At 40.6% G+C, this 12,380-nt stretch overlaps 1 protein-coding gene across 3 annotated transcripts in view; it reads left to right on the forward strand.

Annotated features, from left to right (window-relative positions):
• DOCK10 (dedicator of cytokinesis 10) overlaps positions 1-12,380 on the forward strand; it is a 240,864-nt gene that overhangs the window by 119,078 nt on the left and 109,406 nt on the right. For all 3 annotated transcript variants that reach the window (XM_010837054.1, XM_010837053.1, XM_010837055.1), the window contains exons 8-11: positions 5,912-6,095; positions 7,535-7,620; positions 7,891-7,974; positions 8,094-8,249. In XM_010837054.1, coding sequence (XP_010835356.1) covers positions 5,912-6,095; positions 7,535-7,620; positions 7,891-7,974; positions 8,094-8,249 — 510 coding nt within the window. The remainder of the gene's footprint in view (positions 1-5,911; positions 6,096-7,534; positions 7,621-7,890; positions 7,975-8,093; positions 8,250-12,380) is intronic.

Here is a 12,380-nt window from a genome sequence, read left to right on the forward strand (position 1 = left end):
AGCACATAGAAAATAGCCAATATATTTTTGTATGTATTGAACAAGTATGTATTTGAACGAATGAACATACAGAGAATGGAAAGGATTGCATGGATAGTAGCCACCAATACCACTAACCTGAATTTGATGTTGTGTGGCTCTTCTCCTGTTTCTTCAAAATTCTGTCAAAAATGCCAGCAACAGAACAGGTACAGTGGCATATTTTGCTTGGATAACTCCCTTCAATATTCCATCCTCCATTGGCTTTAGTGGTTTCATTGAAGTATCTATTTCAAAGCTTTTCTAGGTGAGCAGTGTGAAAAGCAATCCGTTTGCCACAACTCATTAAGCACATCGGATGGCATTAGGACATATTTCCAGTTTCCTTTTATTTATGAAGTCATGTAGATAGACTGTGGTGAGCTTGAATGAACAAAGAAACTGTATCAGTCACCAGGGATACTGATTTCAGGAAAATAAAGGAAGATTTGAGGAGTGAGAAGAAGAATACGATTACTTCTTGATTATCATTTTAATGACTTAACATTGCATTTCACGGTTATTAAAATGTCCCATTGGTTTTCTTCTGGTCCTTTCTTTTTTGCTGTTTTATATGCCATTATCTTGAAGATTACAGAGGGTGAGATAGAAAACCACTTAAGGCATCTTAATCTTCCCCAGCATAAGCTTCTCTGCACTGAAAGTAGTTCTCTTTCACTCCAAGGAGAAAAAGATAATTTGGCTTTTGAGAGAAGTTGTGAATAGAATATTTATTTCATTTATAAATACCCCTTTTTGAGAAACAAGGGCTTATTATATTTTGCTCAGATTTTTTAAAATATGTAATATTGTTGATGTTGTCAGCCATATTTAATTCACATACAGAAGGCAATTTAGAAAATCAATTTTTGTAATTTTTTATTAGTTCCTTGACATCTCCATTTGAAAGCAAGTTGCAGCTCAATCCACTTTTAATTTGGACCTAACACAAGCATTTTACGCGGCTTTGCATCTACCCTTCCCCATTATTTACAGCATCAGATTAGTCAAGCAGATTCTTTCATTTGTTTGTTTTCAAGAAAACACTGAGATTTGTTTGCATCCTGCTCCACTCAGCTACTTTAGATCTGCTCTGAGCACTTCTATTCTTTCCTGAGGGTCTATTCTGTTCCCGTGGTGTTTTGAAGGTATGATACTGTCATGGGACGCACGTCTGTCTTTCATTCCTGCTCTCGGCCAACTGTCTTTGCCCTTAGACCCTCTCTGTCAGTGCAGGTCACAGGCGGTTTTATGGACCTCCTTCTTCAGCACCCGGGGAAGTGTGTGGGAGGGTGTGTGAAGGAGTCTGGCCCTCCCTCTTGAGGACAGCATAGCTTCTAAGAATTTGCATTCTTAAAGAAACTACCCAGATGTTTGCTTTGCATAGGAAATGTTGGGGTCACTGCCTTTCCAGCCACTGCCCCCCCATTCTGTTTACATTGAAGCCAAAATGATCTGAAAAAGCTGGGTGTGGATTACATAAGTTTATGCATTTGTCAAAAGCTTGATTTGTGTATTTCACTCTATATAAATTTAACTTTAGTAAAGGAATTTATACAAATATATGTATATATATATATATAAAGCTGTGGCATTTTCCTCGTCAAAGTTATCTTTTCTGTATTCTCACAGAACACAGAGGGTTCTGCAAGAATAGTAGTATTTTCATGTTGCAATTCTCATGCTGCAATAACAATCCTGTTCTCAAAAAAGAATGTCTATACTTTGATTTTTATTCCTCTCAGTTCAGTTCAATTGCTCAGTCGTGTCCGACTCTTTGCGACCCCATGAATCGCAGCACGCCAGGCCTCCCTGTCCATCACCAACTCCCGGAGTTCACTCAGACTCACGTCCATCAAGTCAGTGATGCCATCCAGCCATCTCATCCTCTGTCGTCCCCTTCTCCTCCTGCCCCCAATCCCTCCCAGCATCAGAGTCTTTTCCAATGAGTCAGCTCTTCACATGAGGTGGCCAAAGTACTGGAGTTTCAGCTTTAGCATCATTCCTTCCAAAGAAATCCCAGGGCTGATCTCCTTCAGAATGGACTGGTTGGATCTCCTTGCAGTCCAAGGGACTCTCAAGAGTCTTCTCCAACACCACAGTTCAAAAGCATCAATTCTTCGGTGCTCAGCCTTCTTCACAGTCCAATTCTGACATCCATACATGATCACAGGAAAAACCATAGCCTTGACTAGACGAACCTTTGTTGGCAAAGTAATGTCTCTGCTTTTGAGTATGCTATCTGGATTGGTCATAACTTTCCTTCCAAGGAGTAAGTGTCTTTTAATTTCATGGCTGCAATCACCATCTGCAGTGATTTTGGAGCCCCAAAAAAACAAAGTCTGACACTGTTTCCACTGTTTCCCCATCTATTTCCCATGAAGTGATGGGACCGGATGCCATGATCTTCATTTTCTGAATGTTGAGCTTTAAGCCAACTTTTTCACTCTCCACCTTCACTTTCATCAAGAGGCTTTTGAGTTCCTCTTCACTTTCTGCCATAAGGGTGGTGTCATCTGCACATCTGAGGTTATTGATATTTCTCCCAGCAATCTTGATTCCAGCTTGTGTTTCTTCCAGCCCAGTGTTTCTCATGATGTACTCTGCATATAAGTTAAACAAGTAGGGTGATAATATACAGCCTTGACGTACTCCGTTTCCTATTTGGAACCAGTCTGTTGTTCCATGTCCAGTTCTAACTGTTGCTTCCTGACCTGCATACAGATTTCTCAAGAGGCAGGTCAGGTGGTCTGGTATTCCCATCTCTTTCAGAATTTTCCACAGTTTATTTACTCCTCTACTTCAGTACATTCATACAGAAGTTAAGCACATTTACCTTCCAATTTCACATTTGGATGATGAATTGGTTAACACCTGTCTCCCCTGTCTGGGCAGAGACCTTGTCTGTTTTTGCCCAGCACAAAATACAAACCTGATAGAACCTTTTAAGAATGAACACTGTCACTGCACTGAGGATGACTAGTCACCTTCCGCCCTGGGCTCATGGGCTATTGAAAATGCCAGTCTGCAAGGGAATCCTTACAAGGCAAAGAAATAATAATAATTGACAATAATGGGAAAGTATGAATATGAGCCAGAGAAGGTGATGGCACCCCACTCCAGTACCCTTGCCTGGAAAATCCCATGGATGGAAGAGCCTGGTAGGCTGCAGTCCATGGGGTCGCTAAGAGTCGGACACGACTGAGCGACTTCACTTTCATTTTTCACTTTCGTGTATTGGAGAAGGAAGTGGCAACCCACTCCGGTGTTCTTGCCTGGAGAATCCCAGGGACGGGGGAGCCTGTTGGGCTGCCGTCTCTGGGGTCGCACAGAGTCGGACACGACTGAAGTGACTTAGCAGCATGAATATGAGCAAAGCACTTGTCCTTGGCAGAGTCTAGAAAGTGCCACTTGAGCTGTTAAACCCCACAGTGAGGATCAGTTAGTTTTTTAGCTAATTCTTTTTTCTCCTTCAATCCCCAAATTTTTCTTTTTCCTGAGGCTTACATGTTGTCCCAGTGTCTACTTTCAGAAACCAGCACCCCCAGGCATGGCTGCCCCTTTAGAGTGTGATAATGCCCAGCAGGTGGCAAAGAAGAACAGCAACCAATGAACATCTTCCTTGTGCTGGGTTGTCTCAGGGGGTATTAAAGTATAAAGGGATTACTTCCTGTCTCCACCACTTGGTGTCCATGTATTTCGAGCAGGTTTTCATTTGTCTCCCCAAGCCTCAGTGTTTTCATATGCTAAATGGAATGATAATAGTGTCTCTCATAGAGTTGTTATGAGATTTAAATAAAAATGATGACTGTAAACTCCTCAACACAGGGCCAGATATATAGCCGGCAAATGTTTAATAAGTGTCATGTTTGTAGTAGTAATCATGCTATTGTGGAAGTTGAAAGCTATTGTGGGAAGTTCTCAGAGCATCCCAAAGGAAGAGAAGATTACCAGAAGTATATTAAAGATTATTCTCTTTTGCCTCCAAGAAACAGCAATCTTGTTCTCAGAAAGAGTTTATACCTTGATGTTTAAGTTGTACTCCCACACTATGGTGCCACTCTCATCTTCGATTTCTACTCTTATTTGCATTTTACTTACTTTAATTGTATAGAGTCTTGCTTACTACAGCTGTGAGTGCTCTTAGGCTTTAGAACAGTGTGGGTAAGAATTGAATACTTGTATCAGAGTTACCTGGGAGTGATTTGAAGACAGAATATCTTCAGGAATTCTTTCAACCACCCCAGGTTACATAATTCTAGTTATCATTCGGGGAAGTTTCTACTTCGCATTTATATTTCTAATCTCATGGCAGAAATGTATATAGACTACTATAATAATCTGCTTTTGTATTCCCACTACTTTAATTGTGCTTCTTTGATCTTTAAACAGCTAACTTCTCTTTATAGATTTCACCTTCTGTGAAAGTCTAATCTAAGGTAGTTACTCATCAAATCAGACCACTTTAATTCTCTGCACAACAGAAAATTCTGTTTTTCATTTGTTAGTGTATTTCTTCAGTTGTTCATTCATTCCCCAAGATTGGAACCTCTTCTGTCCCATTCATAAGAAATAATTGTTTTAAATGCACTGTTGAATCCTTCTGTGTGATGGCACTGTGAAGGCTATAGTGGTGCTCCAGCTCTCATGAAGGCAGTTGGAAGGGAGGAATATGCTGTGCAAACAAACAAATGAAAGTGAATAAGCATGCAATCCCAAATTTTTGTGCATACCCTGGAAGACAAGAACATTGTCCTAACTGGGGAATTGAGGAAGTTTCATTGAGCAAGGATAATTTTAGTTCAGATCTGAAGAGTGAATACAAGTCACCTAAGTACGTGAAGGGCAAACATGGTGTTATGTATGTAAATACATACCTGGTGAGTGGGATGGGAGGGTTGTTTCAGGCCGTTATGGCAGCAACAAAGTCTATGATGGGAACACATCCAGCAAACTAGAACAAAACCTCATGGTCACAAAATGCAAGTAGAGATGTCAAGTAAGACAAAAGTCTGGAGGTTGATGAAGAAGCCAGAGTCAGAGAAAGGAATTGGGAGCCCCTGGCATGTGGATGTCATTTAAAGTCATTGGACCGGATAAGGAAGAAAAGAGTCTAAGGCAGAGCTGAGGTTAGCATGACAAGTCACAAGGTAAGGAAGAGCCAATAGAGGTGACTGAAAAGTGGTTGCTATTCAGGAGGAAAGAAAACTGAAATAGAGTGTAGTCATGGGAACCAGAGAGAGATGGGTTTCATGAAGGAGGAAGTAGCCACTGTGTCAATTCTGCTGAAAGGTCAACAGAGATTGTATAGCCCTTGCGGTAGTACAGCAATGTAGAGTTTGTTGGTGACCTTGGCAAGTGCAGCCTCTGGGATATGATGGGGTCAAAATCACAACTGGAGTGAATTGTGAACAGAGCACAAGGTGAGAAAATGAAGGTAGCAACTCAAAGCAACTGTTTAAAGAAGCTTAGAATATACTTCCCCCAGGCCTGAAGATGAAATGTTTGAGCCCACATGCTCACCCAGTCAACAAAAACCTTAAAATATCTTCTTTGTCCAAAAATCCTTGAAAGAAACCAAATAAAATAATTCTTGTAGATGCAGATGTGGTGTACTCAGTCATGTCCAGCTCTTTGTGATCCCATGGATTATAGCCCTCCAGGCCTGTCCCCACCCAGGGATCAAATCTATGTCTCTTATGTCTACTTCATTGGCAGGCAGATTCTTTACAACTAGCACCACCTGGAAAGCCCAAAATAATTCTTAGCCATCTAAACTTTTGTCTGTTTTGGAAAATCTCCTTGACATCATCTCCTTGTGTGGAAAACCCCATGACAAAATCTCTCTCACTCTCTAAGACTTAGTTGGTATTTTTTTCTTTTTATGCTGCAGAATAACAGGCTAAGAAAATATGCCTTTGAATTGAAAATGAATGACCTGACCTATTTTGTGTTGGCGGCTGAGACGGAGTCAGATATGGATGAATGGATCCACACCCTCAACCGAATCCTGCAGATCAGTCCTGAGGGGCCCCCTCAGGGCAGGAGGAGTGCAGAGCTCACGGATCTGGGGCTGGGTGAGCACACTACCCGCCTCCCTTGCCAACTATGACCTGTGCATTTGGTTCATTTTAGCTGCTAGTAAGCCTGGTAGCTGTCAGGTCTAGCTCGTCCAACCCTGAGCTATTTGCTCCAGGAAATCACCCCCCAAACCTTTACTTTTACTGAATAGTGGGGGTCACCTCACAGAGGTATGATTTTTAAGTTGACTGGCAGTAATTTGAGGCCGACATCCAGCAAATGATATTGGGAATCATTGATCAGCAATATTTTAAAAAAATGACCATGTCTAATGGGATGTTAGAGGAGAGATTCTGTGTTTTATGGATCCCGTTAAATTTAATTAATGAACATTACTGTGTAATGGCAAACATACATCCTTTCCTTATAGTTGAAAAGCATCTTTCATGTGTGCTTTTGACCCCATGGAGATAAGGCAAGTTGTGAAAGTTCCATAAATTTTGCATGAGATCAGAGATTTTTGTAAGATAAAAAATTTTTCTTCTGCCCATCCCAGTTCTTTCATCAGACTCTAAGCCATTCTAGGCAAAGAGAAGAGAGCAAGAGAAAGGGGAAAAAATGGTGAGAAGAAGAGGAGGAAAACAGGTTTATATTAATAGTCATGTGGAAGACAAGTTTATTCTCAGTCACTCCTCCCAAAGGAAAACTGTTCTAAGACATTTTGCACAATACATGGTACATTAAAACCAGAGAGTCTTTTTTTTTTAGTTAATTTATTTATTTGACTGCAGTGGATGTTAGTTGTGACACTCAGACTTAGTTGCCCCAGGGCATGTGGGATCTTAGTTCCCCCAGCAGGGATTGACCCACATCCTCTGCATTGGAAGGAGGATTTTTAACCACTGAACCACCAGAGAGGTCCCCCAAAGAGTCTTTAAGTTCTGGTAGCCTATCATGTACGAGAGTCATGGGATAAAGAAGAAGAAAATTAGTGTTGATTTTAACTCCTGCTATATACCGTAGAAGGTGTTTTACACTCATGATTTACTTAATCATCATCAACTAGAATATTAATGTTTCCAGAGTCCTAGAGAGTTTAACTAACTGAAGCTAGAATGTAGGTTTTATGTTGATGGCCTGAGAGTCAGAATTATCAAAAATATTTTCATATGTAAGAAAGCTTTAGTATACACTGATGAAGTGAGACAAGACAACCCCAAGTATGAATGTAGTATTGTAAGGGTCCAGAGTTCTTATGGGCCCAGGATGGTGTCATGAAGAGTGTCCCAAAATGATCACCAGGACATCGGATTTCCAGGCCCAGTTTTTCCAACTATGTGGAGGACTAGAGCCAGGGCACAGTGAAGGTATCTTCTCACCAGTGTCCATTCCTCATCGCTCTTGAGTCTAACCCAGTTTCGATATGTCACAGGCTTGAAAAATGAGTGATTCATGAAGATTATTTAATGACCTGGTCTTGATGTATCTTTTCAAGATTCCCTGGATAATGCTGTAACTTGTGAAAGCACACCAGAGGAAGCTGATTCTTCAGAAAACAGCCTGCACCCAGACTTCACGAAAGTAATAAAGCTGACATTTTTCTGTGCAAATAAACTCAAATTACTTCTTACTTATCGCTTTCATGGAAAAAATGTAAATGCTTTAAGATTTAGACTAAGAAACACAACAGTCAGAAAACAAAAAGCATGTTTCTGTAAGATTGCAGAGTGTTGATGGATGATATTAAAACAGTGATAATACTAAGGGACTGTTTCTTGGCCATGTGTGTGGGGCTGGGCTGTAGGTTTCCAGCCAAGTAGAAACTAAGAACTAACACTGTTTCCTCTGTAGTACCTCACAGAAACTGAAGAGACTGTCAAAGCAACTCGAAACATGGAGAGGCTAAATCTGTTCTCACTGGATCCAGATATAGATGTAAGTCGGAATTCTCTTTAAGCAGATGTGAACTTGACTTGTATAGTTGCTGTTTATAATTTAGAAACTCTTTTCTTATGATGGGTGTATGTTGAGTAAAACTTTCCAAACTCTTTTAGAGCTTGAAACTTCAGAAAAAAGACCTTTTAGAACCCGAGTTTGTGATCAAACCATTTGAAGAGAAGGCCGCCAAGAGAATCATGATCATTTGCAAAGCTCTCAACTTAAATCTTCAGGGATGTGTGACAGAGAATGAAAATGATCCGACAACGAATGTAAGTTTCTCTTGTGATACATCCTGTACCCTCAGCCAACATCACACCACCCTCGTTAAAATCTTTTCTATTCCTGATGATTCCAGGCACTGAGTTCACACCCTCTATTGTACCAAGGAATGTGATTGACAGCATTTTTCCACTTGACTAAAGTGTACAAGTTCTGAAGTAGAATTGTCAATTATACTGCCACAAAATTTCCCTTTTAACATACAGAAGAAGTAACAAAGGGACTCTGCTTTATGGTTCTTTCCATTAAATCAGCCCAATAGTTCAGAGTTTCCAGTTTGTATCTTCCTGGTGGAACTTTATGGCTTTTAAATCCACATTTTTAATGTTCATATGTTAATTTTAATGTATATTAGAGAATATTTATAATGAACAAATTAACCCTGTGATTTCATAGCTACTGCTGCTTACAACAAGGCTAAATAGTGAGTCAAGTAGAATAATATATAAATATTAAATAAATAATACATGTAAATGGTCGGGGGGAAAGGTGCTTCACTGATATTTGGGAAACATCACTGTACTCATTAAATCAATACAAGATTCCTCTTCTTACTAAATGGGCTCTCTTGAGAGTTCATTTTTAGTATTCTAAGGGACAGTTCTATACTAATTGTGAATGTATGGGTGGGAAGGGCACATTTTGATAGCATAAATATTGTCAAAGGTTGAACTATAAAGAAAGAAAGAAAAAGTACTCAATCTTAACATCAAAAATCATTGTTAATATATTGGTGTGTTCCTTTTCATTCTTTTTTAATGCATTCTGTTCTTATTTCTAATAAATCATCCCTCAATTTTCATCTTTCACCTTAAAGAACTTATTTCCAAATCCATGATACAAGCCACATCTGCTTTTAGAAGATAGAAACAGTATGACATTTTTCTGCAAATTGTATACACAGTCCGTACACCTCTCTATTTATAATGTAGTAAAATAAGCCTTGTTAGTTTGATGGTGAGTAGCGGGCAAATGGGTGAGCCCTTTCAGAAAGACTGTAACCTGCTTCCCGTGGGTCTTCAGGTACCTTAATGTTTCTCTGAGCCTCCTTCTTCCTATTCTAGTAGCAGGGTAATGGTGTGTGCTGTGGACCTCAGATTTAATGAGGAGAATCTGTAAATATGATGCATGCAAGATATTGATGTTTTCAGTGTTACCTATGAGATTCTTGTTGACAAATGAGCTAAAACTTAAATGTATTTCCAGTAAGAATCTTCCCCCAAAATGAAGCTTCTTCATATTTTATAAACTGTAACTTGCCCTAGGTATGTGACAGAGTGAAAGTAGTTAAAGTTGAGTTTATTCATTCTTGAGCAAATACTTTGTTCAGTGCACCTAATGGAGCTAGACTTGTTCTAGTTCAGTTCAGTTCAGTCGCTCAGTCATGTCTGACTACCATGTGACCCCATGGACTGCAGCACGCCAGGCCTCCCTGCCGTCACCAACTCCTGGAGTTTACTCGAGCTCATGTCGATCGAGTTGGTGATGCCATCCAACCATCTCATCCTCTGTCAACCCCTTCTCCTCCCACCTTCAGTCTTTCTAAGCATCAGGGTCTTTTGCATTGAGTCAGTTCTTCGCATCAGGAGGCCAAAGTATTGGAATTTCAGCTTCAGCATCAGTCCTTCCAATGAACACTCAGGGCTGATCTCCTTTAGGATGGACTGGTTAGATCTCCTTGCAGTCCAAGGGACTCTCAAGAGTCTTCTCCAACACCACAGTTTAAAAGCATCAATTCTTCGGTGCTCAATTTTCTGTATAGTCCAGCTCTTACATCCATACATGACTACTGGAAAAACCATAGCTTTGACTAGATGGACCTTTGTCGGCAAAGTAAGGTCTCTGCTTTGTAATATGCTGTCTAGATTGGTCATAGCTTTTCTTCCAAGGACTCTTTGCAACCCCATGGACTATACAGTCCATGGAGTTCTCCAAGCCAGAATACTGGAGTGGGTCACTTTTCCCCCTCTCCAACAGATCTTCCCAACCCAGGAATCGAACTGGGGTCTCCTACATTGCAGGCAGATTCTTTACCAACTGAGCTATCAGGGAAGCCACAGACTTGTTCTAAGTACTGGAGAAACAGCAAGGAACAAGATGAACAAGTCCCCGGCCTCTTGAAGATTAGAATCTTTGGGAAAAGACCGAAGTAAATAAGGAAACAAATGAATTAACAAGAAACTTGCACACTGTGCAGAGTTCTTTAAAGTAAATCAATATATAGAGATATGATACAGAATAACTGAGAGGAGGGCTACTGAGGATAAGATGACCGCAGGAGACCTCTCTGAGAGGGTGACATTTGAACAGAGACCAAGGTTGAGAAAGGGAAAACATCAGGTCAGGGCAAAAGGTTCCAGGCAGAAGAAAGAACAAGTGTGAAGTTCCCTGAGACTGGTAAACATTGGCAGAGTCTAGGAACTGAAAGGAGATAGTGAAGGGAAGGGCAGACCAAGATGGGGTGGGAGAAACAGCACAGAATAAGAGTAGATCGGGTCTTCTACACTGTAGTGAAGAGTTTGGATTTATCCTTAGTATAATTGGAGGCGATCCTAGGGTTTGAAGCACTTTAAAATGGTTTGATCTAATTCTAATTCTTAATTCTAATTCAAGAATTTGTGTTCTTAAAACATCCCATTGGAGGAATGGACTGAAAGAAACGAGGTGACTAAGGAAAACAAGTTTATTACTACAGTTCACAGTGTGGCTTGCTCTAGGACTGGCAAAGAGGAAGGCGAGCAATGGATGGGTTTGACTGACGTTTTGTAAATTGAATTGACAGATTTTTTGGATATATGGGATATTCAGGATAAAGAGAAGAAAAATCTCAAGGATGAGTCTCTAAGTTTTGCTTTAGACCCTTATATGCATAGGGGTGTCATTACTAGGAGGATAAGACTAGAGGAAGAGCAGATTTGGGGGATACAGGCCAAAAAGTACATGATGGACATGTGAAGTGTAATTGGCCTATTCAATATCCAAATCAAGATGTTCATTAGGCAGATTCAAACACAGGTTTAGAACTCAAGGGAATGGCATGAGCAGAGATATAAATCTGAAAGGCTAGTCCAGGCAGTGACTTACAGGGAATCATGTAGAAATTTCTGTGTATGTAGGAAATATTAAATGAATGAATACTGAAGTGACCAAAGAAAACTCAGAAGGAATGGTCGTTGATGTAGGGATAAACCAGGAAACACTGACTCACGATGCCAAAAAAGAGAGTCAGCTGTGTGGAATGGTGCTAAGAAGCTGAGTAACATGAAGCCAGAGAAGAGCATGGTAGATGTGGCCACGTGGAGGATGACTATGGCAGGAAAAATGTTCCTTTATGTGAAAGTGTTAGGAGGAGTATTCAGAACATATTTTCACTTGGGATTTAAAAAAATAAAACTAGAAACTTAGTCTTGAAGCTATTTAGAAATATCAGGAAAATTTAACCTAAATCATAATATCACTTAATCATTTTATTAAATAAAAATGAATTCTTTTTTTGACCAAATACATCCTTGTTGTTGTTTAGTTGCTAAGTCATGTCTGACTCTTCTGCAACCCCATGGACTGTAGCCCACCAGGCTCCTCTGTCCATGGGATTTCCCAGACAATAATGCTGGAGTGGATTGCCATTTCCTTCTCCACGGGATCTTCCCAACTCAGGGATCAAACCCAAGTCTTTTGCATTGGCAGGCAGGTTCTTTACTGCCAAGCCACCAGGGAAGCCAAAGTACATCCTTCAATTCAGTTGCTCAGTTGTGTCCAAGTCTTTGCGACCCCATGAATTGCAGTATGCCAGGCCTCCCTGTCCATCACCAACTCCCGGAGTTCACCCAGACTCACATCCGTTGAGTCAGTGATGCCATCCAGCCATCTCATCCTCTGTCGTCCCCTTCTCCTCCTGCCCCCAATCCCTCCCAGCATCAGAGTCTTTTCCAATGAGTCAGCTCTTCACATGAGGTGCCCAAAGTACTGGAGTTTCAGCTTTAGCATCATTCCTTCCAAAGAAATCCCAGGGCTGATCTCCTTCAGAATGGACTGGTTGGATCTCCTTGCTGTCCAAGGGACTCTCAAGAGTCTTCTCCAACACCACAGTTCAAAAGCATCAATTCTTCGGTGCTCAATTT

This window comes from Bison bison, unplaced genomic scaffold (genome assembly GCF_000754665.1).
Source record: "Bison bison bison isolate TAMUID 2011002044 unplaced genomic scaffold, Bison_UMD1.0 scf7180017864068, whole genome shotgun sequence".
Taxonomy (NCBI): domain Eukaryota; kingdom Metazoa; phylum Chordata; class Mammalia; order Artiodactyla; family Bovidae; genus Bison; species Bison bison.